The sequence below is a fragment of the Haliotis cracherodii genome, unplaced genomic scaffold, assembly GCF_022045235.1.
Source record: "Haliotis cracherodii isolate W230 unplaced genomic scaffold, xgHalCrac1.p SCAF_10, whole genome shotgun sequence".
Taxonomy (NCBI): Eukaryota; Metazoa; Mollusca; class Gastropoda; order Lepetellida; family Haliotidae; genus Haliotis; species Haliotis cracherodii.
The window spans coordinates 9,821,884-9,848,497 of record NW_027266265.1 but is presented as its reverse complement, the minus strand read 5'-3'; the positions used below and the strand labels follow the sequence as shown (position 1 = coordinate 9,848,497).

General features: G+C 40.1%; 1 protein-coding gene across 2 annotated transcripts in view; it reads left to right on the top strand.

The window, feature by feature from the left end:
- LOC139446227 (palmitoyltransferase ZDHHC3-like) overlaps positions 1-26,614 on the top strand; it is a 99,387-nt gene that overhangs the window by 38,038 nt on the left and 34,735 nt on the right. For both annotated transcript variants that reach the window (XM_071227578.1, XM_071227569.1), the window contains one exon: positions 9,106-9,236. In XM_071227578.1, coding sequence (XP_071083679.1) covers positions 9,106-9,236 — 131 coding nt within the window. The remainder of the gene's footprint in view (positions 1-9,105; positions 9,237-26,614) is intronic.

Genomic DNA, 26,614 nt, shown 5'->3' with positions numbered 1-26,614 from the left:
CACTCATTACATGGTGTACCACATATATCTTGACTGGTAACTTAACCATTTCAACTAGAATTTCAATGTTTGTCACAGAACTGTTCCACATTCAAACATGGCTCACATTAGATGTTGTTACTAGTCAAGACAAGATTTTGCCCCATTTTAGCTCACCTGCCTGAAAGTCAAGTGAGCCTATGTCACAGCCTGCTTGTCAGGCAGCCGCCATCATTGTTGGTGTTGTCATCGTTATCTGTAAATGGGGGGGTCGGGTAGCCTAGTGGTTAAGGCTTTCGCTCGTCACGCCGAAGACCAAGGTTCGATTCCCGACATGGGTACAATGTGTGAAGCCCATTTCTGGTGTCCCCCGCCATGATATTGCTGGAATATTGCTAAAAGCGGCGTAAAAACATACTCACTCACTTATCTGTAAACCCGTGAAGATCCAGGGTAGAATAGGTCATCAGCAACCCATGCTTGCCGTAAAAGGCGACTATGCTTGTCGTAAGAGGCGACTAACGGGATCGGGTGGTCAGGTTTGCTGACTTGGTTGATGTATGTCATCGATCCCACATTGTGAAGATCAATGCTCATGATGTCAATCACTGGATTGTCAGGTCCAGACTCGATTATTTACAGATCCCCATCATATAGCTGGAATATTGCTGAGTTCGGCATTAACCAGCCAACCACTTATGACGTCAAGCAACATGGTTACAGTGCAGTGACGTAGACAAAGAAGGTCAATACTCTCATTCACTTGTGCTTCAAGCAATACACCACCTGTTGTAAAACTGGACCTACCGTATTCGACGTAATAAGCGCCCAGGGCATTCTCAAAATTAGAAATAGGGGGCTCTTATTAGAACTTTGGTGGAAAAACAGAGTTGAAAGATAAATTTTGTGGTTTGTGCTGAACAGTCTGAACTGTTTATATACGACAGATATATTTTTCCAGAATTTAATTTACCATAATTAAGGGTGCATATAGCACACGAGTGTGTATTATACACGAATAAACAAGTCTTGTGTACATTGATAAATCGGAAGGGGTGCTAATTGGGATTGTTCACAAGCCAATATATTAGCATATATCGCCGTGGGCGCTTATTAGAGCAGGACACTTATTACGTCGAATACGGTAATTCCCATTTTCATTGTATATTGCATCACATGTTTTATGATTTGACTTTTTATCTGTGATTCTTGGCTTTACAGCCCATAAAGGCGATAGTCTGACTTGGTGTCTGTCATTAGAAGACTCGCAATACATGACAGAGACGCCTGCCAAACAATTCACAAGCCCACACCAGCTGCCATCCTTAACAGCTACTGCTTTGTTTATAAGATTATAACCATATCTAATCAGTGTAATTGAATAAGCCTTGTCAAATGATCAGCTATTAGCTATTGCTAGAATATTGCTTACTACTGCCTGAAACAATATGTACTCTCTTGCTTTTGCTTCTAGTGTTGGGTTAAATAATTGCAGATCTATACAATTTGTATGACACTTTGAAAGTTGGATTGAGATATTTACTCTAATACTCTAATATTAAGCAATTAGAAAACAGCAGTCCTGTAGTGGCTTAGGCCTAATCCTTTTTAGACTTGTTCAAACATAAAACATTGCCTTCTCTCCCAACAATCACTCTCAATTTACACAAGTTCAACACACAAACACCCCTCCTACACCCTTATAAGGGGGGCACGGGTGGCCCAGTTGTCTAAGGCGCAATGATTCGCTGTGTGGAGTTGCGTCCCTTGGGCACGCCAGAAACCTATGATTGTGGGTTTGAATCCCGATTTGCCCCGATTATGTTTCTAGGTTTGTCAGCACCATACCCGTGCTCATGGGTTTCACCGAAGTGGTAAACATCTGAGACCTGCATCACTTTAGGCTTTCCTCCCACATTAAGCTGACACACCGCGATATAACTGGAATACTGTTAAAAGCGGCGTTAAACCCAACTCACTCACTCACCCTTATAAGAAGATCCGTGAAGGTCCAGGTTGGAGCAGGTCTTCAGCAACCCATGCTTGCAGTAAGAGGCGACGAAGCTTTTTGTAAGAGGCGACTAACAGGATCGGGTGGTCAGGCTTCAGTGACTTGGTTGATGCATGTCATTGTATCCCAATGGCATGGATTGATGCTTATGATGTCAATCACTGGATTGTCTTGTCCAGACTCGATTATTTACAGACCGCTTTCATACAGCTGGAATATTGCTGAGTGTGGTGTTAAACAACAAACAAACAAACAATAAAAACAAATCATATGACTAAAGTTTATCTGTCTTGGCCATTACAGAATACCGGTAACTACAGTCCTGAAAAAAATATGATGTGTTCTTTAACTTCTTTTCAGTGGTATAATTTCAGAGAAATCACTTAACCTTTAGTATTTCGGATGAATAATTTAATATTATTATTGTAGTCATATTGATGATTCATATAGTTTATAGTTAACACTGTTGAAGGCGAGAGGCATAAGTTTGTCACAGTCAGGAATGAACTATGAACTAAAATCTGTTGGTCATGATCTCTGCACACCGACTTTTCTAGACAGTACGTCAAGAAGTGCCCTCATCGCTGTTGAAACCCCCTGGAGGCACTTATTACGTTGATTGTTGTACGTGCGATATGTGAAGATTGGGTTTCAGACAGAGGAAGTATATACTATTGGCTAATAGCATTCTCTACTACACATATTCATCATCAAGTGGAGTCATCAAATAACACTCAGCAAATCACACAGATGGCACGAAGGGCATTGATGGTGTGTTCTGTTGTCTGTTGGTTCTCATTGTCTGCAGGCTGACAATCTAATCAGGTCATTACTGCTTGGTTTAAGAGGTGGCTAACGGGATCGAGTGGTCAGGCTCACTGACTTGTTGATGTATGTCATCGTAACCAAATTACGTAGATCAATACTGTGATATAGCTGGAATAATACTAAGTGTGGCATTTAACAAACAAACAAACAAACAAACAAACAAACCAACCAAAAGATCGGGGCAGTTGGGTAGCCGTGTGGCGACTGCATTTACTTGTCTTGCCAGGGACTCAGGGCCCTGTTCCACAAAGCGATCTTAGCGCTAAGGTGATTGTAACTCCCATTCTTTAACACTGACTTACGACAGTCGTAGCGCTAAGATTGCTTTGTGGAACGGGGCCCAGGTTTGATTCCAAGGTTCTTTGTGTCCATGTGTAATTGGTAATTAATTTTACATATACAGTGCAGTATGTACAGTTTCAGATGGCCATGGGTCACTGGTCATAAACCGATAAGATTCCAATTTGGCAGATGGTTTATTTAAATAGTCGGACTCTTTACCGATAGAATTTCTACACAAAGCTTCACATGTTTCATAATTCATAATAAATAGTAAGGATTAATCCTACATACAATATCAGTTTTATAAGACAATGCACAGCCATCAAAATTTGCAATGGAAATTCTTAGCAGCCTATGTCTTTGCATCATATTGTCTGTATCATAGGGAAACTCTGTCAGGAGCTATAGTGATTTAATCAAGTGCTTTTCTTATCCCAATGTTTTATTGGCCAGATGGTATATACTGTAAATATTGAAATTAACGCGAGCGTGAATTAAATGCGAAAAATGTGTGTGGTCTTTGCTCGCATATTTAAACGTCGCATTTATATCACCAAAAGACATTTTGGATAGCAAAAATACCAACTTAGACATATGCTGATGTATTTCACACCACTGTTTATTGAGCAGCACTTGTATATAAAGTATATAAACAATGTCATTCAAACACCAATTACATCCTGTGAATTGTCACTGCTGGGGTCAAGACAAGAGTTCTACTCACTTATGTCATCACTGATCACACCTGCAAGTCCAGACAGACGCAACCCTTTGTTCTTTGCAACTGCGTCAAAGGCCGACACAAGCCAGCGCGCATGTATTGTTTTTGCAGAAGTACTTTACTCAGCGCTAATAAGCGGTGCTATTTGCTGGGGGATTGTATTAATGTAAGGTTGGATTAAGGTGAGGATTCTAAACCATGACTGAGGACATCTTTAGATAGAAATCCACTGATGCTTGAGAGGAGGGGGTGTCGCATTCATATTGAGTCGCATTTCTGGCTAGGGTCTAGTGGTTGCATTCTTTTGCGGACGCATTAATTTCACGATTTACAGTATTCATCCAATCACAAACGGTATATGTTGTTATGGTTTGTCTACCATGTCTGTTGATTTGACTTGTGACTTTGCCATTGACTTATTACATTTGCTTGAGGGGGGGGGGGGGGGGGCACAGGTGGCCCAGTCGTCTAAGGCACTGCAATTCGCTGTGCAGAGTTGCATCCCTTGGGCACGCCAGAAACCTATGATTGTGGGTTCGAATCTCGGTTCGCCCCGATTATGTTTCTAGGTTTGTCAGCACCATACCCTTGCTCGTGGGTTTCACCGTAGTGGTAAACGTCTGAGACCTGCATCACTTCGGGCTTTCCTTCCACATTAAGCCGACACACCGCGATATAACTGGAATAATGTTAAAAGCGGCGTTAAGCCCAACTCACTCACTTACTACATTTGCTTGGTTCAAGTCATTGACCTATGTACAGTCTTTTGTGTCTAAATCACTGATGTAAAATGTAGGATTCATCTGCAGCTCTGTAACTTTGTTCCTTAGTGGTATACTTCTGTAAACTCTCACACCATATATTTACATAGGTCCTTATATGTTAAGCCCAACAGTCATTATATAAGCAGCAGTGTCCAAGGGGGGATCCAGCATTTTTAAAAGGGATGGTCCAAAATATCAAAATCATCTCTCAGATATTTTTACTGCCTACAACATACATTTGTTTTTTCAAAATTGGGTGGGGTTCCGGAGCCCCTGGACTCCTCTGGGTCGGCCTGTGGTGTCTCAATAAAATCTAAAGTTAAATGTCCAAAAAAGTATAAGCTTTTTTTTTTTAATACTTATGTTTCAATTTTATATCAGAACTTCAACTTCTCTGTGTCAATTTTGTTTTGTAAATAAGTACATGAAGTAAGCCATATGCTCGTACACCAAGTTACTTACATAATATATGTTGAGTGATCCTGCAGAAAGTGTCTTACCCTTAAACTCACACCAGACACCATATTGCAATTTTTATTGACTATTGACTATTTAATTGCCCACTATAAAAAATTAAGTCTAAGTATATAATGATTTTATCTTATCTAAGTCTTACAATAGCGGGGTGGTCTGGTAGCCTAGAGGTTAAAGCGTTCTATCGTCAGGCCGAAGACCAAGGTTCGATTCCCGACATGGGTACAATGTGTGAAGCCTATTTCTGGTGTCCCCGTCATGATATTGCTGGAATATTGCTAAAAGCGGCGTAAAATCAAACTCACTCACTCACTCTTACAATAGCTTCGGGGGAGGTAAGGTGAAATGGGGTTTGTCATGTTTAAGGTCGTTTTGCTTGTATAGCGACGTGCCTGCATGCCAGTTTTGTTATGTTTAAGAGTTAGCCCACTGAGATACCATGGCGCAGTTTATCATGGATGCCCCACTCAGCCACATTACACTGACTCGGAGCCGACCTGTCCTTGTTTTATCCTCTTTAATGCCGCTCGTTGGGCAGGGTAACAACAACTACCATCTTTAACGTGTGCCACTTCCGGGTTCGAATCCCGACCTTCTGCTCTCTGGGCAGGCGCTGTATCCACTACACCGCTGAGGTGCTTAAGCTAATTGTGTGCTGAAATCATTAATGTCCGGACTACTACAAGCCGCCATACACACGTTTTTCGCTTTGTATGTGCAATAATCCAGAATGAGACATTAAACCCCACATTCCCTTATCTGCCACCTGCAATTTAAATGAAAACTCAAACTACAATTACCATATTGGACGTAATAAGCTCCCCGCTCTAATCAGCGCCCACTGCGATATTTGCTAATATATTGGCGAGTGAACAATCTCAATTAGCACCCCTTCCGATTGATCAATGTACACAAGACTTATTTATTCGTGTAAAATACGCACTTGTTTGTTATATGTACCTTTAATTATGGGCATTTAAGCCCTGGAAAAATATATCTGTCGTATATAAACATTTCAGGCTGTCAGCATAAACCACGAAATCTACTTTCTTTTAACTCTGATTTTTATCACCAAAATAATATTCTAATAAGAGCCCCCTTTTTCTAATTTTGAGAGCACCCTGGGCGCTTATTGCGTCGAATACGGTAATCATCCTGTATTAGAATATATCATAAGTCATTGCATATGGTATTAATGATCATAGGTTTCCTTGCTAACTTGTCAAACCTCAGATTGAAGTATGACTGATATGACAGTTAATTGCGAAAAAATATAAATTTCTAATTTTAGATATTGCCTCTGTAAAAAAGTGTCAAATTCAAAATGATATTCCTTGATTCTGAAGTAAAAAGTGACAAAAAATATAATTTTCCCAATCATAAATACATTTGACACCTATTCAATATCATATCAATTTTAGCCAGGGTTTGAAAAAAAATTACTCCAAGCAAACAAGTCATTGATAATTCCTAAGTTTCCAGAGGAGAAGCAACACAGAAATTATTTACCAGGACTTGAAAGGTTCTCCCGAATATCGTTTCCTACTCCTGGATGCAAATATAACGATGTAAATTTTGTGTTTGGGGCAAAAAAGTTACGAGAAATCTGTTAAATGATTATCAATAATAAAGACAAGATGATTGATAGCTCGTTATGTCCGATTTCTCGTAAGTATCAGCAAGTGAATGTGACATGCGGACAGGATTGATTGTAATAAGCAATGTGATAATGATTAATTTGAGTTACGCACTTCACTGCTTCGATCATCTTTGGGCTTTTTCTGCTCCAGTTATGTTCACTTGCACCAATTATTTCTTGGCTTGATCTAATCTATCAGATGTTAAATGTCCGAAAAGAAGTCAGATGATGACATGTCATTGGAGGTAGGAAGATGCAGAAGTATCAGTTATAGACGACTTTTACGAAATTTCAGCATGATTGCGATAAACATTAGTTTTATTTTACGCTAAAGCCTAAGTCTCACAGACAATGCGACCACGATGCAACCTCCTGGCGACCAAAATATTTGACAATCGCAATAAGGTTTCAGAGGTCTCTGAAAGGTTTCACTGAGGTCGCTACAAGGTTTCAGAGCGGTTGCAAAACCAATTCGGTCACAGCCAGTCTTATGAACATGCACAAAAGACTGGCTGCGACTGATTTGGTAGCTCGGAGGTTTCATTGGTCTCCTAGATGTCCCCAAATGGTGATATTTTAATCATAGATTGGTTTCCATTGTGCGGCGATCGATTTCGTCTACACAAGGGAGTAGACTCTTTTGCAACCTATTGGCGACCTATTGGTGATTAATCAATGATGAGGCAGTGACCAACTAGCACTTTATCGGTGACTGGTTGTCGATCGGTTGCAAAGTTGTTTCCAAGCGTGCGTCGATCATTCACCGTTGGGTTTGCAACATGTCATCGTCTATAAATAGACGCATCTGTGCATTACAGCATCATTTGGTCATAAGTACTCATTAATTATTTCCATTCATCACTATGGTTCATAAAGGCAGGAAAATTAAAGAACCTGAAATTGTAGAAGATACAATAGAGACAACTGCTGTGGTGCACAGTTTGCTACAATGGAGCCAGAACCAACAACATCTCAACAAAGGAAGAGTAGAGGGAGCCAGATTTACTAGGTGATCTAATGGCGACATGCTTTCCATCTGTGGACCCGACTGCATGTGGAACGTTTCATCTTCACTTGAATTTGTCACTCAGTTGGCGCCACTCTACAGGTGTTGAGGGTTTTCACTACTTCATCACCATACTCTTCGATGATGCTTTCACCAACTTCACGAACAAATACTGATATTGTGTTGTGTGCCTATCTGAATGATGAGGCCAAGCTGTGATAACTGTTTCCAGTTACCAGGAACCGAAGGGTGATAGCAAGCTCCAGCCCAGGACTCAAAGATCTTCTCCAATTAGTGTCTTCTTTGGTCAATCTCGGTGTGAGTCTTTGTACGAGTCCGTCTAACCTGACAGGCTCCATTCTGAGGTAGCCCACGAAAACACCACTCTGCAATCAGATTCTCATAGACTTCAAGCTGTGGCCTTCTTGTGATCAGACAATACTGCCTACGCCTTGTACTTCTCATTCTTCTGTACACAATCATGGCAGCAACTGCACCATTTTGATTTATTCTTTGCAGGCGGAGCAACTGCAACTGTTCTGCTGTGTTGACAACTTGCAAAGAAATGATTTGATTCAGAAAAGCCACCCTTTTTATATGCATTATGTCACCGGCCAGTCCCCGTTCAGTTGCAACAAGTCACTGAAGATTCGCTGACAAGTCACTGATGGGTCTTAACCAGTTGCAAACATTTCGGCGTATCTGCGGTGAATAGTTGCCAATCAATCACTGACAAGTTGCAAAACCTATCGCTGATTAATCGGCGATCATACCCTTATTCCAAATATTGGCAGAAGTAGTTGCACTGGTCTCAGTGATTGCCAGTCTCTCGCAAAGGAAATAAGTCGCCAAGAGGTTGCATCGTGGTCACATTGTCTGTGTGACTGAAGCTTAAACAGTTTTTCATGGACATTTTACGGTAAACTTTTAGGATTTTGATTCAACTTAAATTACTGTAATGCTATTAAAAGCGGCATTAAACCCAACTCACTCACTCACCATGCTCACTCACTCACTCACCTGGTAGATATTTATACAGATGAGATGTGGTATATTACTGGTGTGGCAGATAAAACTAGACAGGCACTCTTTGACACTCTGCTCAGCACTCGTCTTAATGTGGAGCGCCACCTGGTGGCAAGATGATAGCACATACAGACTAACAGCTCCAACTCGTTTAAATAAAATCAAAATTAATATCTTCCTGACAGGCATCGTTCCACAAAGCGATCTTAACGCTACGACTATCGTAAGCCAGTGCTAAAGTATGGAAGTTACGATCACCTTAGCGCTAAGATGGCTTTGTGGAACAGGGCCAAGGATCCTAACTTGGACTACGACAAGGGGAAGCATCATGGGTTTGACCTTAGAACTTGTCTCAGTGTTGTTTTTCTTTTTCAGGATGTTCCGGATTGTCTCCACCAGCGACTACCATTTTACTAATATTCCTGATATTTGAGGGTCTTTTGTTTGGCATCTTCACAGCGATAATGTTTGGCACACAACTGTCAGCTATCTGCACCGATGAAACAGTGAGTATGGATGATCATGTAATTAAGGGAAATAGCATTACAGCAGTGTCGAGTAGGTAAATAGAGTATATGTATGATAGCAGTTAGTGGGAAATAGTATTATTGCTGTGTAGCATTATATTAGTGTCAAGAGATAAGGTAGTACTTGTAAATATATATGTTAGCAGTAAGTGGGAAAATAGTATTGTAGCTTCGTAATATTGGAAAACACTATGATAACACTGTTTTGCTGTATAGGATTCAGGTGACCCGTGAAGATCCGGGGTAGAATAGGCCTTCAGCAACCCATGCTTGCCGTAAAAAGTGACTATGCTTGTCATAAGAGGCAACTAACAGGATCGGGTGGTCAGGCTCGCTGACTTGGTTGATGCATGTCATCGATCCCAATTGCGTGTGCGATGCTTATGATGTCAATCACTGGTTTCTCCACTCCAGACTCGATTATTTACAGAACGCTGCCATATAGCTGGAATATTGCTGAGTGCAGCGTTAAACAAACAAACAAACAAACAAACAAAGGATTCAGGTACTTTTTATCCGAATCCACAAAATGACATGATCTGCCAAGCAATGTAGATCCGGGAAGAATAGGTCTTCAGCAACCCATGCTTGCCGTAAAAGGCGACTATGCTTGTCGTAAAAGGCGACTAACGGGATCGGGTGGTTAGGCTCGCTGACTTGGTTGATACATGTCGTCGATGACGATCCCAATTGCGTGGATCGATGCTCATGATGTCGATCACTGGATTGTCTGGTCCAGACTCAATTATTTACCGACCGCCGTCATATAGCTGGAATATTGCTGAGTGCGGCATTAAACAACAAACAAACAAACAACATGCAGTGTATCCAATCTGCAAATATTACTTAAAATAGTGCTTAGTCAGCATTAAGGTCATGTGAGGCTTTTTTAAATATTAACCTGATTTATTTTTTTACTCAGATATTTATTCGCAAAATCATACTTATATACCTGTGAAGATCTGGGTTATGGCTGGTGTTCGGCCATCCATGCTTGTCATAAGAGGCAACTAACAGGATCGGGTGGTCAGGCTTGCTGACTTGGTTGATGCATGTCATGGTTGGTTGGCACTCATGATGTCAATTGTCCAAATTTGATTATTTACATACCACCATCATATTGCTGGAATATTGCTGAGTGTGGTGAAAAATATATAAACAAATATAATGTCTTGTGCCAAATGTATGCAGTTTGTGCTTATTTTCAATAAACATTCAATAAGATGAAAGTGCTCCATCACACTGGAATCATGTCTTGACCATGATGGCAGGAGTTGATTGGAAAACAGCAATCACGTTTGAGGTTGTCTTGTCAACATTGTGCAGATGTGACTTAGAGTGTGTTACTGGGTTATTCCAGCTCAGGCGAGACATCAGCTGATGTATCATTTCCCCCGTGGATGGATGACTGTGTAACATGTGTTGTGAAAATTACTTCTGTTTTTTTCACAGCAAGAGCTGTATAACATGAACTATGTAAAAATTAAGTTGACGCTCACCAATAGGATACCATCAACATTGGACAGATTACGTGAAGCAGTTGGACTGGTGCCAGACTTTCATACTAGGGGAGGGGCCACGGGTGGCCCAGTCGTCTAAGGCGCCGTGATTCCCTGTGCAGAGTTGTGTCCTTTGGGAAAGCCAGAAACCTATGATTGTGGGTTTGAATCCCGGTTTGCCACATTACCTGTGCTCGTGGGTTTCACTTGAAGTGGTAAACATCTGAGACCTGCATCACTTCGGGCTTTCCTCCCACATTAAGCTGACATGTCGTGATATAACTGGAATACTGTTAAAAGCGGCGTTAAACCCAACTTACTCACTCACTCACTCATATTGAGATTGGTTTCTAGGTTTGGCAGCACCTTATTGGGTGACTGTTTGAGAAGCCACATACTTCTTTTGTTATTGATCAATGTTTTTTTTGAAAATACATTCTTTGTTTCCATGACCCACCTGCACCTAATTTTTTAGATATATTTTTTGTACTGTGAAGAAAAAACTCCAACTTTGTTTTTTGCCCTTTTTGCACCTCGTGCCACAGGCGGCATGGCCAAGAGAGGACATGGGGTACATTAAGAATCAAGAACTGTTAATCTGTCAAGAGTATTAGCACCCATGGGTTTCACCAACATGGTAAATGTCTTAAGACCTGCATCACTACAGGATTTCCTCCCACATCAAGCTGACACCCCATGTTAAACCAAACTCACTCAGTCTCTCTGGGAGGGAAGTGTCTCTTTGCAAAGACTGTTTATATGACATTCTTGTTTCTCCTGACCCACTGTGTCACGCCGAAGACCCGGGTTCGATTCCCGACATGGGTACAATGTGTGAAGCCCCTTTCTGGTGTCCTCTGCCGTGATATTGCTGGAATATTGCTAAAAGCGGCATAAAACCATACTCACTCACTCCTGACCCACTGCAAAAAAAGAATTTTTTCAACTCAAATTTGGTTCCTGTTTCTGACTATTAGCCCATGCGATAGGTAGTCGAGTGTTTAAAGTGTTCGCTCTTCACATCGAAGGACCCTGCAGTGATATTGCCTTGAATATTGCTAAAAGCAGCGTAAGATCAAACTCACTCACTCACTCACTCACACCATAGGCCTTATTTCGATTCCCCCCATGTACATACATGATCGACTAGTCTCGACTTGGAGGTGAACCTTTACCCTTTCTCAGTCTTCTGTACAAGGGCATTGGACTGGTATTTACCAGTTCTCTGTAAACAATTTATCAAGGTTTCCTTCCATGTGCCAGTCAGAGTTCCTACAGGGCTGTTCCGATTGAACCTGTTTTGTTTCTCCTTCAACATGTTTTTAAGATAGGCACCATTTCTTTTGCTATGCTTTTATCTCTCCCAAACTTGTTTTCTTTGGAAAATTTAAGCGCTGAAAGTTTTTCTTGTGAAACTTGACTTTTTTGCAAGCAATTCTAAATATTGTCTTTAATCATGTGGAATTGTGTTTGGAAGTTGCCTCCTTCTCAGTGGCCTAGCAACCAATATCAACTCAATCAATCTTTAGCCGGTTGAAAGAAGCGAAGTGAATAGGGGCCCATCTTTCAAGGTCTTGAGACAGTCTAGGTCACAGAAGTGCCTAACACCGAGCAGGACGGCTTCAGTATGTTGTATTACAGCCAACAGTCTTAACACTTGAGGTTGAATAGGTGGCTGTACCCTATGTTTGTTGTATGAGTTGTCTCATGAGCTTGAGGATCATCTTCCTGAGCCAAGGGAATTAACTGTCTATAAAAGTCCAGTTAACACCCTTGCCGAACTATGCTGGAATTTCTGGGCTGGATCGTAGCGTCCCCAGTGGCTATTACAAGTAATGTCCCTTTTATGTCCCTCCTACTGACCAATCTGATTCCACCTCTCATATCACTTGCATTTGTTTCAAATAAAATGGCATCACCCACTGAAGACGATATGATCGATAATCAAGATCTGTATTTTAATATAACAGGTCTTACTTCGCAAAGTGCCTCAAATCCCTTGAGCACTTTGATTGAAAACTGTGTAGAGAGGAAATAGTTTATGTATAACAGCAGTTAATGGGCAAATAGTATTGTAGCCGTGTTGATTGTGAATATTTAAGGTATGATAGTAGTTAGTGGGAAAATAGTATTATCACTATGTTGAATGGGAATATCATATTTATTACTCGCTTGTGAAGAGATCCTGTTTAATAACATCCAGATGTAATACACATTGTGTAGCACCAAAGCACGTGCTTATGTATGGTGGGATCATTTCATAAAATTGGTATTACATGGGAGCTGGTTTAGTATCACAGCAGTTAGCGGGAAAATGGTATTACAGCAGTTTTTAGCTCTTTCAACACCGTAGGTTGATACACCGGCCTCCGGAAGTTATGAATGTGTTAGCTTACATTTTTGTTTTTAACAATGAGTGAGTGAGTTTGGTTTTATGCCGCTTTTAGCAATATTCCAGTAATATCACGGCGGGGGACACCAGAAAATGGGCTTCACACATTGTACCCATGTCGGGATTCAAACCCGGGTCTTCGGTGTGACGAGCAAAAGCTTTAACTACTAGGTTACCCAACCAACTTAATTAAGTTGTAAATGCATTATTTAAATAATGTGATAAACTACATTCATATTTATAAACAATAGGATTAGATCTTTCAAGTGGTGTATAACATGTAGTAGCAAAGATGTTTTACAAGCAGATATTTTCTTTGATAAATGTTGGCTTCATCAATCACACAAGAGTCTCTGGGAACTCGGTGTCACAGCAGTAAACTCTTCTGATTGACTGGTGTTGTATATTAGTATAGTATAGTATATTATATTTGACAGCAGTTAATGGGAAAATACTACTGTAACTGTGTTGGAGGTGAGGTGAAATGGAGTTTAACTCTTTCAACACCGCAGGCCGGTTATCCGGCCAAGAAGCATCGAGTCCCCAGACACCGTAGGCCAGATATCCGGCCAAGCCATAGTCACGTCAAAACAGAATATATTTTTATGGACCTACCTGTGATATCATTCATTTATTAAATCTATCACATTTCACAATGTCTGAAATACGTATTCCATTTCAATTTATCATTTTTTATCGATAAATTAAAAAATTATTCACTATTTCCCGCGATGTTATTGAAAATCAAATTCTCGGACACACATTTCGACAACGGGTCCACATGGAACATGTCAAAGAGCAAAATAAAGACGTTTTAAACAAATCTTTAAATATATTATACAAAGTAATAAATGAAATCAACAAAAATATATCTAAAAGTAATCAAACTTACATCTAACTTATTATTTCCATCTTTTCGTGCGATCGCGTGTAATGTAAGTCAAATGACATCTCGGCTTTCGTCGCCTCGAATTCTCGGCTCGGACACGATGTTTAATGCAAAAATATATGCATGAAAAATCTTTGTCACAGCTCGTAACCTAGCACGATACATTCACGAAGTTCCATATTTTTAATATATATCGTGATTTCCTGCTTAAAACGTTCAGAATAACACGATTTAACAAAAATCTTTTGCCAACTTGTGAAATTTATCAAACACGAGCTTGGTATCACAGCTGTAATTTGATTGGCTGCCTTAGGTCACGTGCTCAAAATAGACCAATCACGAAACTTGTTGCAGATTTCAGCAAGAAAGCGTCATTAGAAACCAATTTTAATCCAATGAAATCGCTTGTTATAACTGCGAAAAAAACCAGGCAATGTTACGAGCATGTAGATGAAGGAATAAGCTTTCCAGCGATGTGTCACATGCCATTCTTCGACGAACGTGCTTTTCATATGAAGCCTCGAAAACGGGGGTATTTCTTCATGTTACTGAGCGGACAGCCGCTGTTATCGGGAAATGGGTGATGATATAGATACTGTTTATAATTCTTTTTAAAATGATTTTCAATCACGTAAACAATGAAAATAAAACAGAAATAGGTAAGTGGATTTTATGAAATCTTATATTTGCCGAAAATAGGATTTTCACTTCCTTGGTCCCTAATCTGGACGTTAACAACGTGTTAGCTTACATTTTTTATTTACAACAAACTTAAATAAGTTCTAAATGCATTATGTTAAATAATGTGAAAAACATAACTTTCATATTTATAAACCATAGGATCAGACCTTTCAAATGGTGTATAACATGTAGTAGCAAATATATTTTACAAGCAGGTATTTTCTTTGATAAATGTTGGCTTCATCTATCACACAAGAGTCTCTGGGAACTCGGTGTCCCAGCAGTAAACACTTCTGGTTGACTGGTGTTGAAAGAGTTAAAGTCATGTTCAAGATTATTGCACTATTATATAGCAATGTGCATGCACGTGTGTGTGTGTGTGTGTGTGTGTGTATGGATGCTTATACTAGTCCGGACTAATGCTGATTTTATAGTGCTTTCACACTGAGATACCATGCGACTGTTTAACATGAATACCCCACTCGGACACAGTATTTTGACTCCGAGTCCTTGTTTTAGCCCCTTAAAGCCTAGCGCAAGACAGGGTAACAACAGGTACCATTTCTTAACGTCTTTTCGTATGACACAACCAGGGATCGAACCGTGGACCTTTCACTCTCCGGGCGGACGCTCAACCACTAGACCACTTAGCAGTGTTGAGTGGGAATCATATTTGTATGACAGCAGTTTGTTGGAAAATAGTTTTTTAGCAGTGTTGAGTGGGAATCATATTTGTATGACAGCAGTTAGTGGGAAAATAGTATTATAACAGTGTTGAATGGGAATTAAATATTAGTATGACAGCAGTTAGTGGGGAGAAAAGTATTATAACAGTGTTGAATGGGAATAGCATTTGTATGACAGCAAGTAGTGGGAAAATAGTATTATAGCAGTGTTGAGTGGGAATCGTACAGTGATCCCTCACTACAACGCTACCTTCGGGGTCCAAATAATTGATGAGCGTTATAGATGATCAGCAGTTTAACGAAGGTCGGGTCGTAGGTGGTAGATGTCACCAACAAAACAGTATACATGCGCTGCCTGCCTAACACGATCTATGTTGCACGAGTTTCAAAAAAGATTAGAATAGAAGTTATTTATGATTCATAGTGTAAAAATAGATTTATCGAGTATTAATATGCGCTTTCAAAAAAACAAACACATTGTATCCCTTCAGGTGAATAAACAGGTATAACAAACTTGGTCAATAAAAGTAATAAATTTGATATAAAACATAACTGGACATCATGATTTACCATTTAAAATGTATTTCCTGCTCTCAAAGGCATTCTTTTATATGCAAAGATTAAAATTGCCGTGTGTATTTTCTCGTAAACAAAGCCGGAAATAGCAATCAGCTGTGCACACGTTTCCTCCCAATCTACCGGCCAAACGTACCCAATGATACCACTTTAAAGAAATTTGATGCAATGATCAGAAGAAATTGTATCTGAAATTATTATTTTATTATGAATAATATGTTCCCAAATCGTGTTATTTTATCGTGCAGTTTGCACCATATATACTTCAAATTATAAGAACCATAAGCGTAGCACTTTGGTCCAAATTGCATGCAGGATATTTTTTGACGTATGGAATGATTTTGACCAAGCACCATAGGGAGTTCCCGCGCTACATGTATTTCGATTGCGAAAATGTTATGTTGAATTTAATAGTCAAACTGCCTCAAATGTAACTTTTAGCGAGTCATGGTACGTCATTTATGATATGTGTATTTTTCCATTTTCTTGCAACTAGAGTTTGTATCAAGACGTCAGTAGCGGTAATCTGACCGCGGTTGCTGTTAATAACGGTGAGCTGGCGATCTACTGATCACTTCGCATATGATTTCGCCGAAATTATTGTAAACATTATTATAATTATTGAAAGAAATTTTGAATATAATTAAAATATATTGCAAACAATAATTGCATATATTACTCCAGATAAACAATGATTATTTTTTTTATTATTATTACCAGATATTATAATAATAGGATTAAATTGCGTACTTCAGTTCGGATTTGTTGACAGGTATTTCCTGTGTAACGTGATCGCGATGATCGGCTCATAATGTCTTCTGAGACTGGGGAAAACATTGTGTCATTGGAAAACTTGAGTTTATTGAAAATGTTAGTAAATTGAGGGAGCTAGCTTTACCGCGCGCTGTAACCGAGTTAGCACTATATTGAAGGGCGCAATAACGAGGGAACACTGTATATATTTTTATGACAGCAGTTGGTGGGAAAGTAGTATCATAGTAGTGTTGAGTTGGAATCGTATTTGTGTGACAGCAGTTAGTGGGAAATATTGTTCGTAGCAGCATCAACTCCAGTTCACTTCTACACACAAATACAAGTGCTTCTTGTAAGACAGTGCTTTAGAACACACACTAAACGAAAAAATTATAGTTCCAAGTATCATCAAGTGTATCCAAATTATGCTTAGTGATTAGTTTTGATTATTGATTGACCTGATAACATGTTTAACATTGATCCTAGGATTCAAATCAATTCCCAGTGCTTCTTAAAACTTTGACCTGGGTCATAGTTATCAATTTTAATCCCTAATGACTCAAATGAGCTCGAAATGAGGTTATAATTATATTGAATCCATCACAAATCTTCAGTTCCTTGAAAGAGATGCAATTGGATCTCTCTTGCACGTTTGAAGTACTGGTACTGGTTAATTGATATTGTATTGAATTACCATCCTTTGTTCCGGATCATTGACATTGGGTCAGTCTTAAGCCTGGCAGAATGGTCCGTCCTGATGGTGAAACACTAAAAAAGATTAAGTAACAGCTACAAGAGAGGGACTTTCCTAAATCAATATTGTCAAATATGTCAGTGTGGGATAATTAAAGAATTTATAGAGAAGGAAAAAAAGTAAAGTTTAAACTGTTTGACAAACTCTTTGACGCATGTGTTTTTTTTATGGCCCTATTCTTCCTGTGTTAAAAATTTTAAGAAAGTGGAAGATAAATAGCTTGGAACGCAGTAAAATTCAGTTCAAGAGGCCTGGCTTTTCCTCAAATATTTAATGCACACAAATTCGAGCCTTCATTTGAAAGGGTTATTCATATTGTCTAAAAAGATACCTTCCCTTGTTAGAACTCTTTTGTGAAGGAAAACTGTAATAGCAGCTTAAGGTAGCCAATGAGGAGTGTCTAAAATGCTGAGAGCTTGATGAGAGGGTTGAATGGGCCTCCAAAGAACCCGCCATGCTAGTTCAACATCGACCCAGGTGAAAAAACTTCAAGCGATCGTTTATCGTGGCAACTCTTATGCTGGCACTGTAAGCCCAACAGATTGAAGCTTTGTGAATCTCAGCCAAGTGAGAGGGGATTTGGCCCATCAATCAGTAACCTACATGAAGACCGCCATTATCTGTACAAAGATCAGAAATGTCTCCTATGCACAAGTTCCTCTAAGTTTTCCATAAACGCTGCTACTGCTATGGAGATTGGCAACACACAGCTTCGGTGATTGACAGGGTCATAGACTTGTGAATATCAAGATGCGTTGTCTTTTCATTCGAACTTTTCAGGGATTAAAGGGCTCCCGCAAAAACGAGTTAACAACTCCTGGAGCCTTTCAAGCTGCCATGACATATTATGGAAGCGGCAGTTTTCAAGACAGCAATTGGCAGTATAAAATTTTCGTTTTTCTCTCATTTTCTTCACAAGCAAAGAAAATTACCCAATCCTCTATCCTCGTGTATTATAATCGAGGAAATGTATTCAACATAATTACATAGCTAGCAGAGTGTTTGATCCTGCCATGATTCTATTAAGCTAGTATTTTTTCTTAATGGATGAAACTGGCAAGAAATCGTTATAGCTTTAATTTTAAGTGCCTTGTGTGAAGCAATGTACACATATGGACTGTTTGCCAAGGATTCATAGACAAGCCTTACACAGTTAGGATGGTTGTGTCAATGTTAACTTGCCACAGGGAATTCATTCTTGAATCAATGTTTAATTCAACATAGTGTTTTTACTTTTATTGACTTACTTTGTTTAAGCTGTGGTTTGAATACCATTTCCATGAGAACTAATTTTCAATTACAGATTTCAATTTGGAGTAAACATGCTGTTTTGAAGTGTTATTAGAACGTTTGGAAAAATATGATATCTCACAACAACGACAGTAATTCTGTGTTAAGCCTTTCGGATACCTCAGGCCGCCAGGGGGCGGTGTTGTGGCCAAGTGTTTAAAGCTCTTGGATTTCACTCGGAATGAGTTTGATTCCCTGCATAGGCTGCGTTGGAAATTGGCACTAGTCCTATAGTCCTTGCCCAACTGCCCAATAGTAAAGGTGTGATGAAGACTACTGACTGGTCAGACTGGTTCCATGTGAAAAATAATAACCGGCAATAGTGATCAGCTGCTTCGCTTAGGGTTATTATTATTTTAAAAATATGTTTAGTAAAAGCTGCAACTAAATTAACAAGATATTGGAATATATTATTCCTGATGAAAAATAGTTTCAGATACAATTTTTGCCGATCCATGCATTAAAATCCTGTAAAGTTATATCATTGGGTGTGTCTTGACCGAAACACCGGTAGATTCCAAGAAAATGTGTACAGCTGATAGCTGTTTCCGGCTTAGGTTACGAGAACATACACAAGATAATCTTAATCCCTGGATGTAAAACAATGCCTAGCAGAACTAACAATACAATTTAAACGGTAAATCAACATGTCTGGTGATCTTTTTATCTCAAATTTCGAATTTGTACTGATTGTTTCTCATCACCTGTTCGTTTTCCGAAATTCGCTGAAGGGGTAGATCAACGGTGTCATTTTTTCTGCGCTTGATATTTGAATTTGTTTTCTCCAAAATACTGAATCCGCAAGGGGGGGGGTGCGCATTATACATGGGTGCGCACTTTACTCAAGAAAATAAGGACTAATAGAAATTTGCCCTTTTTAAGAACTAGTGGACTAGTGGACTAAAACTTTAATTTTTTTTTTATCATGTTGAAATAAAACTGTTGTTAATGAAAGTATCTTACTTACCTCTAGTTACTTAAGATCTACAAATAGCATTGGTTTGATTATGCTCAAAGCTTTTAGAAGCAATCATCAGGGGCCAAACAATGACTGTATGGCTGCTATGTAGCCTATGGTACATTCGCACGCAGGCGACCTTTTATCAGTATAAATACATGACAACTTCTTTTATTCACTGCAATGATGTTTCAGAGCAAATTGTTCTCACTTCATCAGGTGAATGCTGAGTAAGAGTATATATCTGTGTATAAATATATGAAGCGCAGTAAAGTTCTAACTCTCAGCACAATATAGTAATACTTAAATAAGTAATGTATATATAGATAAAATACAAAAGCTCAAAGATGAGCTGTATAATTTACTCAACCAGTTTCCAGCATGTAATTTTCAAGAGTACAGTTATACCATATGTATATATATATATAGATCCCAATCACCAATCATCGTCAGCATCCATTACGCCCAGTGAAAATACAATGTAGAATAGGTCCTCAGCAACCCATGATTATCGACTATGCTTGTCGTCGTAAGAGGCGACTAACAGGATCGGGTGGTCAGACTCGCTGACTTGGTTGATGTGGGATCGATGCTCATTATGTCAGTCACTGGATATACACATTATATCCCTCATAGGTACAGTGTGTAACATGAATGTTTGGTGTGTGCACAGTGCTATTGCTGAAGTTTGCTAAACATGGCATAAAACAATACTCACTCATTCCCTCAGGGCATGGGCAGGTCCCCATGTGACAGTCACTGCACACAGTTGGGTGGAGTTGTCTCCCTTAGATGTTTCTTGGCACATGCCCATGCTCGTTGGTAAGTTACTATCGGCAAAGAAATGAAATCAAATAGTTTTAGAACTCTGACTTCGGATAGACTCAGGAACCCATGCAGCCATTGAGATTGGGTGGTCAAAGTTTGCATAGGGTTTACCATGGTTTGTCAGATCTATCATATCGGAGTAAGATTCTGATTTCATTATCAGTGTCCAGTGCTAATGCCGATTGATGTGAGGATGAAGACATTGCTGGTTGTGTGACATGTTATCATCCGGGTAATGAGTTGAAGGTTGGTGGTTCAATCCTGGCCGTGTCATATCAAAAGATGTTAAAAGATGGTACTTGTTGTTACCCTGTCTGGCGCTCGGCATTGAGAAGATAAAACAAGAACTGGTCGGCTCGGAGTTAGTATACTGTGTCTGAATTGGGTATTCATGTTAAACTGAGGCATTGGTATCTCAGTGGGCTAGGGGCGGTCGGGTAGCCTAGTGGTTAAAGCGTTCGCTCGTCACGCCGAAGACCCGGGTTCGATTCCCGACATGGGTACAATGTGTGAAGCCCATTTCTGGTGTCCCCCGCCGTGATATTGCTGGAATACTGCTAAAAGCGGCGTAAAACCATACTCACTTACTCACTCACTCACTCACTCACTCACTCACTCCCTAAGTGGGCTAGCTCTATAAAACACACACACATAGCACATGCACATTGTTATATAAGTGTAATAATATTGAACATGGCATTAAACATCATTTGCACTCACTCACTCACTCACTCACTCACTCACTCACTCACTCACTCACTGAAGTGGAAATCCTTCAATGTCTCAATGTCATGAACAGCCTTTGTCAAACTTATCCTAATAAAAAATAAATGAAACATCCCACAAAAAAAATTCAAGGAAGAACATGGGCAATGATTTGTTGTAATTTAACTTTGATCAGAAAAAAAATATTTTAAGAAATCAAAAGTTGAAGATTTAAGCTTCCAGCCATCACAAGTATCTTCATGGTGGGTGTCTATTGGCTGTATTGATTTTAGAATTGATAGATGCTGTTTTAACATTGTGATAAAGTCCTCCAACTGACCAGTCGTCATCTTTGTCAGTTTTATGCCAATCTTTTGGGTGTCCATTGATTCTCTGTGGTGTCCATTTCAGTGTGATGGTAATTGATCAGTGTGTCTATTGACATCTTTGATTGATGCTCGACACGGGGAGAATTAATTCTGTGTTAGGAAAGCTCTTTTATTTTGTCAAGTATTTTGACTGATCCAACTGAGAAATCGCTCTACGTGCTGGAAGTGGGTTTTCTTGTGAAAAAGCCAGTATGAAAAATCTTCCGTTTTTTCTCCATTAAGTTTTTTCCCCACAACACAATTCTAGGAATCTTCAGAAGAGCCCATTTCTATGAAAAAAGCAAGGATTGATTTTACCCTTTGCTAGCTTTCATATAATGTATTGTCGTTTTCGGACTCTATGCTTGGTTGATTTTTCTAATAATTTGCTTCACTGTGTCATAGGCTTTTTCTCCCCACATCAGAGCAGCGAACACTGTTTGAATGTGGCTCTTTGTTGAACAATGGTAGGACCAAACTCGCTGGACTGAATGACTGTGGACGCAGAGGACCCTTTTAGACATTATCGAATTGTTGAAACCCTCAGACTGATGTGCCTAGATTTATGATTTTAGATTAGTTTTCTGATAAGGTGAGCACAACTCTGTTTTCACTTTGTAGCCTTGATCTGAAAAAAAGGAACTTGGCCTTTCAATATGCTTTTCATTATAATTGAAATTCAAAATTAATTGCTGCAGAGGTTCATTTTTAGAAAAATATATTTTCTGATTGACAGGCGGATTTGAATTTTTGGAACGGAAATAATTTTCCAAGGGTAATAATTGGAGTTTGAGTATTCCTCCTTTTTACCTTTAGATACTAACTACATTTGAATTACCTTTCTTGGGGCCTGGTTAGAATAAGTCTCTAAAACTCTTTTGCTTGTCCTACAGTGAGTGAGTTTGGTTTAAAGCGGCTATGAACAGTATTTCAGTTATATCACGGCATGTCAGCTTAATGTGGGTGGAAAGTCAGAAGTGAAGCAGTTCTCAGCCGTTTACCACTTTGGTGTGGTGAAACCCATGAACATGGGTATGGTGCTGACAAACCTAGAAACATCGTCAGGGTGAACTGGGATCATAGGTTTCTAGCATGCCACCCAAGGAATGCAACTCTGCTCAGGGAATTGCGGTGTCTTTGGAGACTGGGCCAACCATTCCCCCCTGCTTCTCCTTTTGGGTGACTTAAATGGATCAAGTGGTCGGACTCAGTTAAGCACGCCACAGCAGCCTGATGATGTGGAATGTTGCTCATGATATCAACCACTGGTTTCTCTGACAAAGACGGGGGGCAAAGGTGGCCTTGTCGTTTAAGGCGCCGTGTTTCGCTGTGCAGAGTTGCGTCCCTTGGGCATGCCAGAAACATATGATTGTGGGTTCGAATCCCGGTTCTCCCCCATTATGTTTCTAGGTTTGTCAGCATCATACCCGTGCTCGTGGGTTTCACCAAAGTGGTAAACGTCTGAGAACTGCATCACTCAGGGCTTTCCTCCCACATTAAGCTGACACGCCGCGATATAACTGTAATACTGTTCAAAGCGTCATTAAACCCAACTTACTCACTCTGACAAAGACTAGATTATTTCTGGTTTAATGGTTTAATGATTACTAATTATTTGGGACCAAAAGTAGATATTTGTCAGATGATTTAGGTTCATATTTTGTTCACAGACACACACTGTGTCCAGACAGCTGTCTGTCAGTGGCTCTGCATATAGACTGTGATTAAGCTATGTCATTTCAAGGAATCTATTTTAAGTAACACAGCAGCAAGAGACTTGTAATGCTTTATGTGTCTGACAAACAGGATGCAGCAACCATGGATGCTCAGTGAGAACTACTGGTCACAACATTAGTTCTCCTTTGTGAGATTCATACTTCATGTTCTCTAATGTCATGAGGGCGGTTGGGTAGCCTAGTGGTTAAAGCGTTCGCTCGTCACGCTGAAGACCTCGGTTCCATTCCCGACATGGGTACAATGTGTGAAGCCCATTTCTGGTGTCCCCCGCCGTGATATTGCTGGAATATTACTAAAAGTGGCGTAAAACCATACTCACTCACTCACTCACTCTAATGTCATGAAGACTGTGTCCGTGGTCTAGTGGTCCGCCCATAGAGTGGAGGTCCAGGGTTCGATCCCCGGACACGTCATACCAAAAGACGTTAAGAATGGTACTTGTTTTTACCCAGTCTTATCCAGACGGGATAGTTTTATATCCACCCTGTCTTTTCTGAGCTCGACCCATGAAGATTCCGGGGTAGAATAGGTCTTCAGCAACCCATACTTACCGTAAAAGGCAACTATGCTTGTCGTAAAAGGCGACTAACGGGATCGGGTGATCAGGCTTGCTCAGAGCTCCAGATAAGCTGCGTATCTGCGTGAAATACGCATCAGAAATGCAGAAATACACAGTAAAATATAATCCAAGCGTATCAAATACGCAACGAACATTACAGATCCGCTACAAAAATAAAACTTGTGCGTATCATCAAAATATTGTGAAGTAACCCTGCGTATTCGATTAGCAAATCAGCAACTTATTTTGAAATTATAAAGGGGCATTCCGTCAACCTTGCCAAACTCCAAGATGACAGTAACATCATGATCATTTGCCATCATACTTTCTTGTGGAAGTATCGTGGTATTTTTGAGTCCTATAAAGCTCTCGAACCCACACGACACCAGTTTGCAGGGACTAGATGAATAGTGTTTTTAAATATTTAACTTAAATACCCACATGTGTAAAAACTAGTGGGTAATAGAAATTTGAATACGCAGGTAGAATTACTGATACCCAATGATTTTAAAATGTATGGGTAAAATACCCACAACACCAAAAGCTTATCTGGAGCTCTGCTTGCTGACTTGGTTGATGCATGTCATCGATCCCAATTGTGTGGATTGATGCTCATGATGTCAATCACTGGACTGTCTGGTCCAGAATCGATTATTTGACAGACCGCCGTCATATAGCTGGAATATTGCTGAGTGCGGCGTTACACAACAAACAAACAAACAAACAAACAAACAAACAAACAAACAAACAAACAAACATTTCTGAGCCCCATGGGTTTACCACCTTGAAGGGGAATGGTAATTTAATGGTAATGTTAATTTTGACAGTGCAAGGTAAAGTCCGACATATGTCAATGCTCGTTTATCCAGTGTATTATCTTTCGTTTTGATTACTAAGTAAATACCCATGGTCCAATTGCCTCCACAGCTGTAGTTAATGAATGATCTGAATCAAATGGCACGATTCTGGAAATAGCTGTCTTATCTAGTTACTCTTTGTGCTTATTTAGAGATAGGAGCCATTGATGTGGTCACTTCTGAAGAACTGAGGGGCTGAATGAATCCAGGGTATTTGTCAAAATGAATGGAGAGATGAAGTATTGGATAATTGAGGATGGCATATATCTTGTTCAGCTGTAACCTTACTTTAATGTCATTTCATAATTTAGTTGGGGGCACGGGTCGGACTCAGTTAAGCACGCCACAGCAGCCTGATGATGTGGAATGTTGCACATGAAATCAACCACTGGTTTCTCCGACAAAGACTGGGGGCAAAGGTGGCCTTGTCGTCTAAGGTGCCGTGATTCGCTGTGCAGAGTTACGTCCCTTGGGTACGCCAGAAACCTATGATTGTGGGTTCGAATCCCGGTTCGCCCCAATTATGTTTCTAGGTTTGTCGGCACCAAACCCGGTGGGTTTCACCGAAGTGGAAAGCATCTGAGACCTTCATCTCTTCAGGCTTTCCACCTACATTAAGGTGACACGCCGTGATATACTGGGATACTGTTAAAAGTGGCGTTAAACCCAACTCACTCACTCACTCGGGCTTTCCTCCCACATTAAGCTGACACGTCGCGATATAACTAATTATGTTAAAAGCGGCATTAAACCCACCCAACTCACTCACTCGCTCACTACAACAAGCTTAGGATACTGGGGACCAATTCTAACCCGGAGTCTCCACATGGGATGCTGTTAAGTGCCTGTACCTAATCAGTAAGTTTCCTGTGTGCAATACATTAGGATTTGAATGGAGTACTCTCCCTGATTAATGGGGATCATTATGTGAACCATATCTGTAGCTGTGATGCAACTAGCCAGTTGCACTCTCATGACTGATGTGATGCAATTTCAGTGCCATGAATGATTGTGGCATTATGACCCCATATCCTCAATCCATGGGGACTGCAGAAAGTTGTTGGTTGTTCTCCATGCTTGAGAGAGCACTCTGTAATGGGGCAGTTGTTTTGTTATAGGCAATACTGTTGATTGTAAGTGGCAGCAATGGATTGAAGCACTTGTAAAATATCGAGTTTTGGTACTGGCCCTGGCAGCTCGTCAAATAGAGTGACCTCTTTTGGTTGAGCATCACTCTGTCCCAGCACTTGACACCTTTGTTACCCTCCCGGTATAGAGGGCTCTCCGCTGTGAGAAGCTTTTCGATTCTCAATCTCATTAAAATCAGACCTCAGTTCTCGCTACCGATAAACAAAGATCTGAGGACGTCCCATTACGGGTCACATCAGAACGACCTTCCATCCGACCAATCAGAGCATCGCTTACCAGATTATGAAAGTGACAGTCGGAATGTGATTTCTAATCATGCAGCCTCGAAAACTTTAACTCTGAACGATAGTTACGGGTTTAACGACTGTATCCGCACATTCTAGACCATCTATTTGCCATTCCAGAATGTTCTTTTGTTCAGGTTTCAAATTTGTAATTGAGAATTTGTCACAATGTGTTTCGAAGCGTAGTCGCCAATTTGAAATTAGTGCCGTAAAGCAAGAGAAAGCTGCCCTCTGATTGGTCATTCCATTGGTCGGTCAAAGTTCGTGCAAGGTCGGTCTGACGTGACCCGTAATGGGATGTCCTCAGATCTTTGTTTAGCGGAAGCGAGAACTAAGATCTGATTTTAATGAGATTGGTCGATTCTGTTCCTGGGCTTGTGTGATCTTGCGTG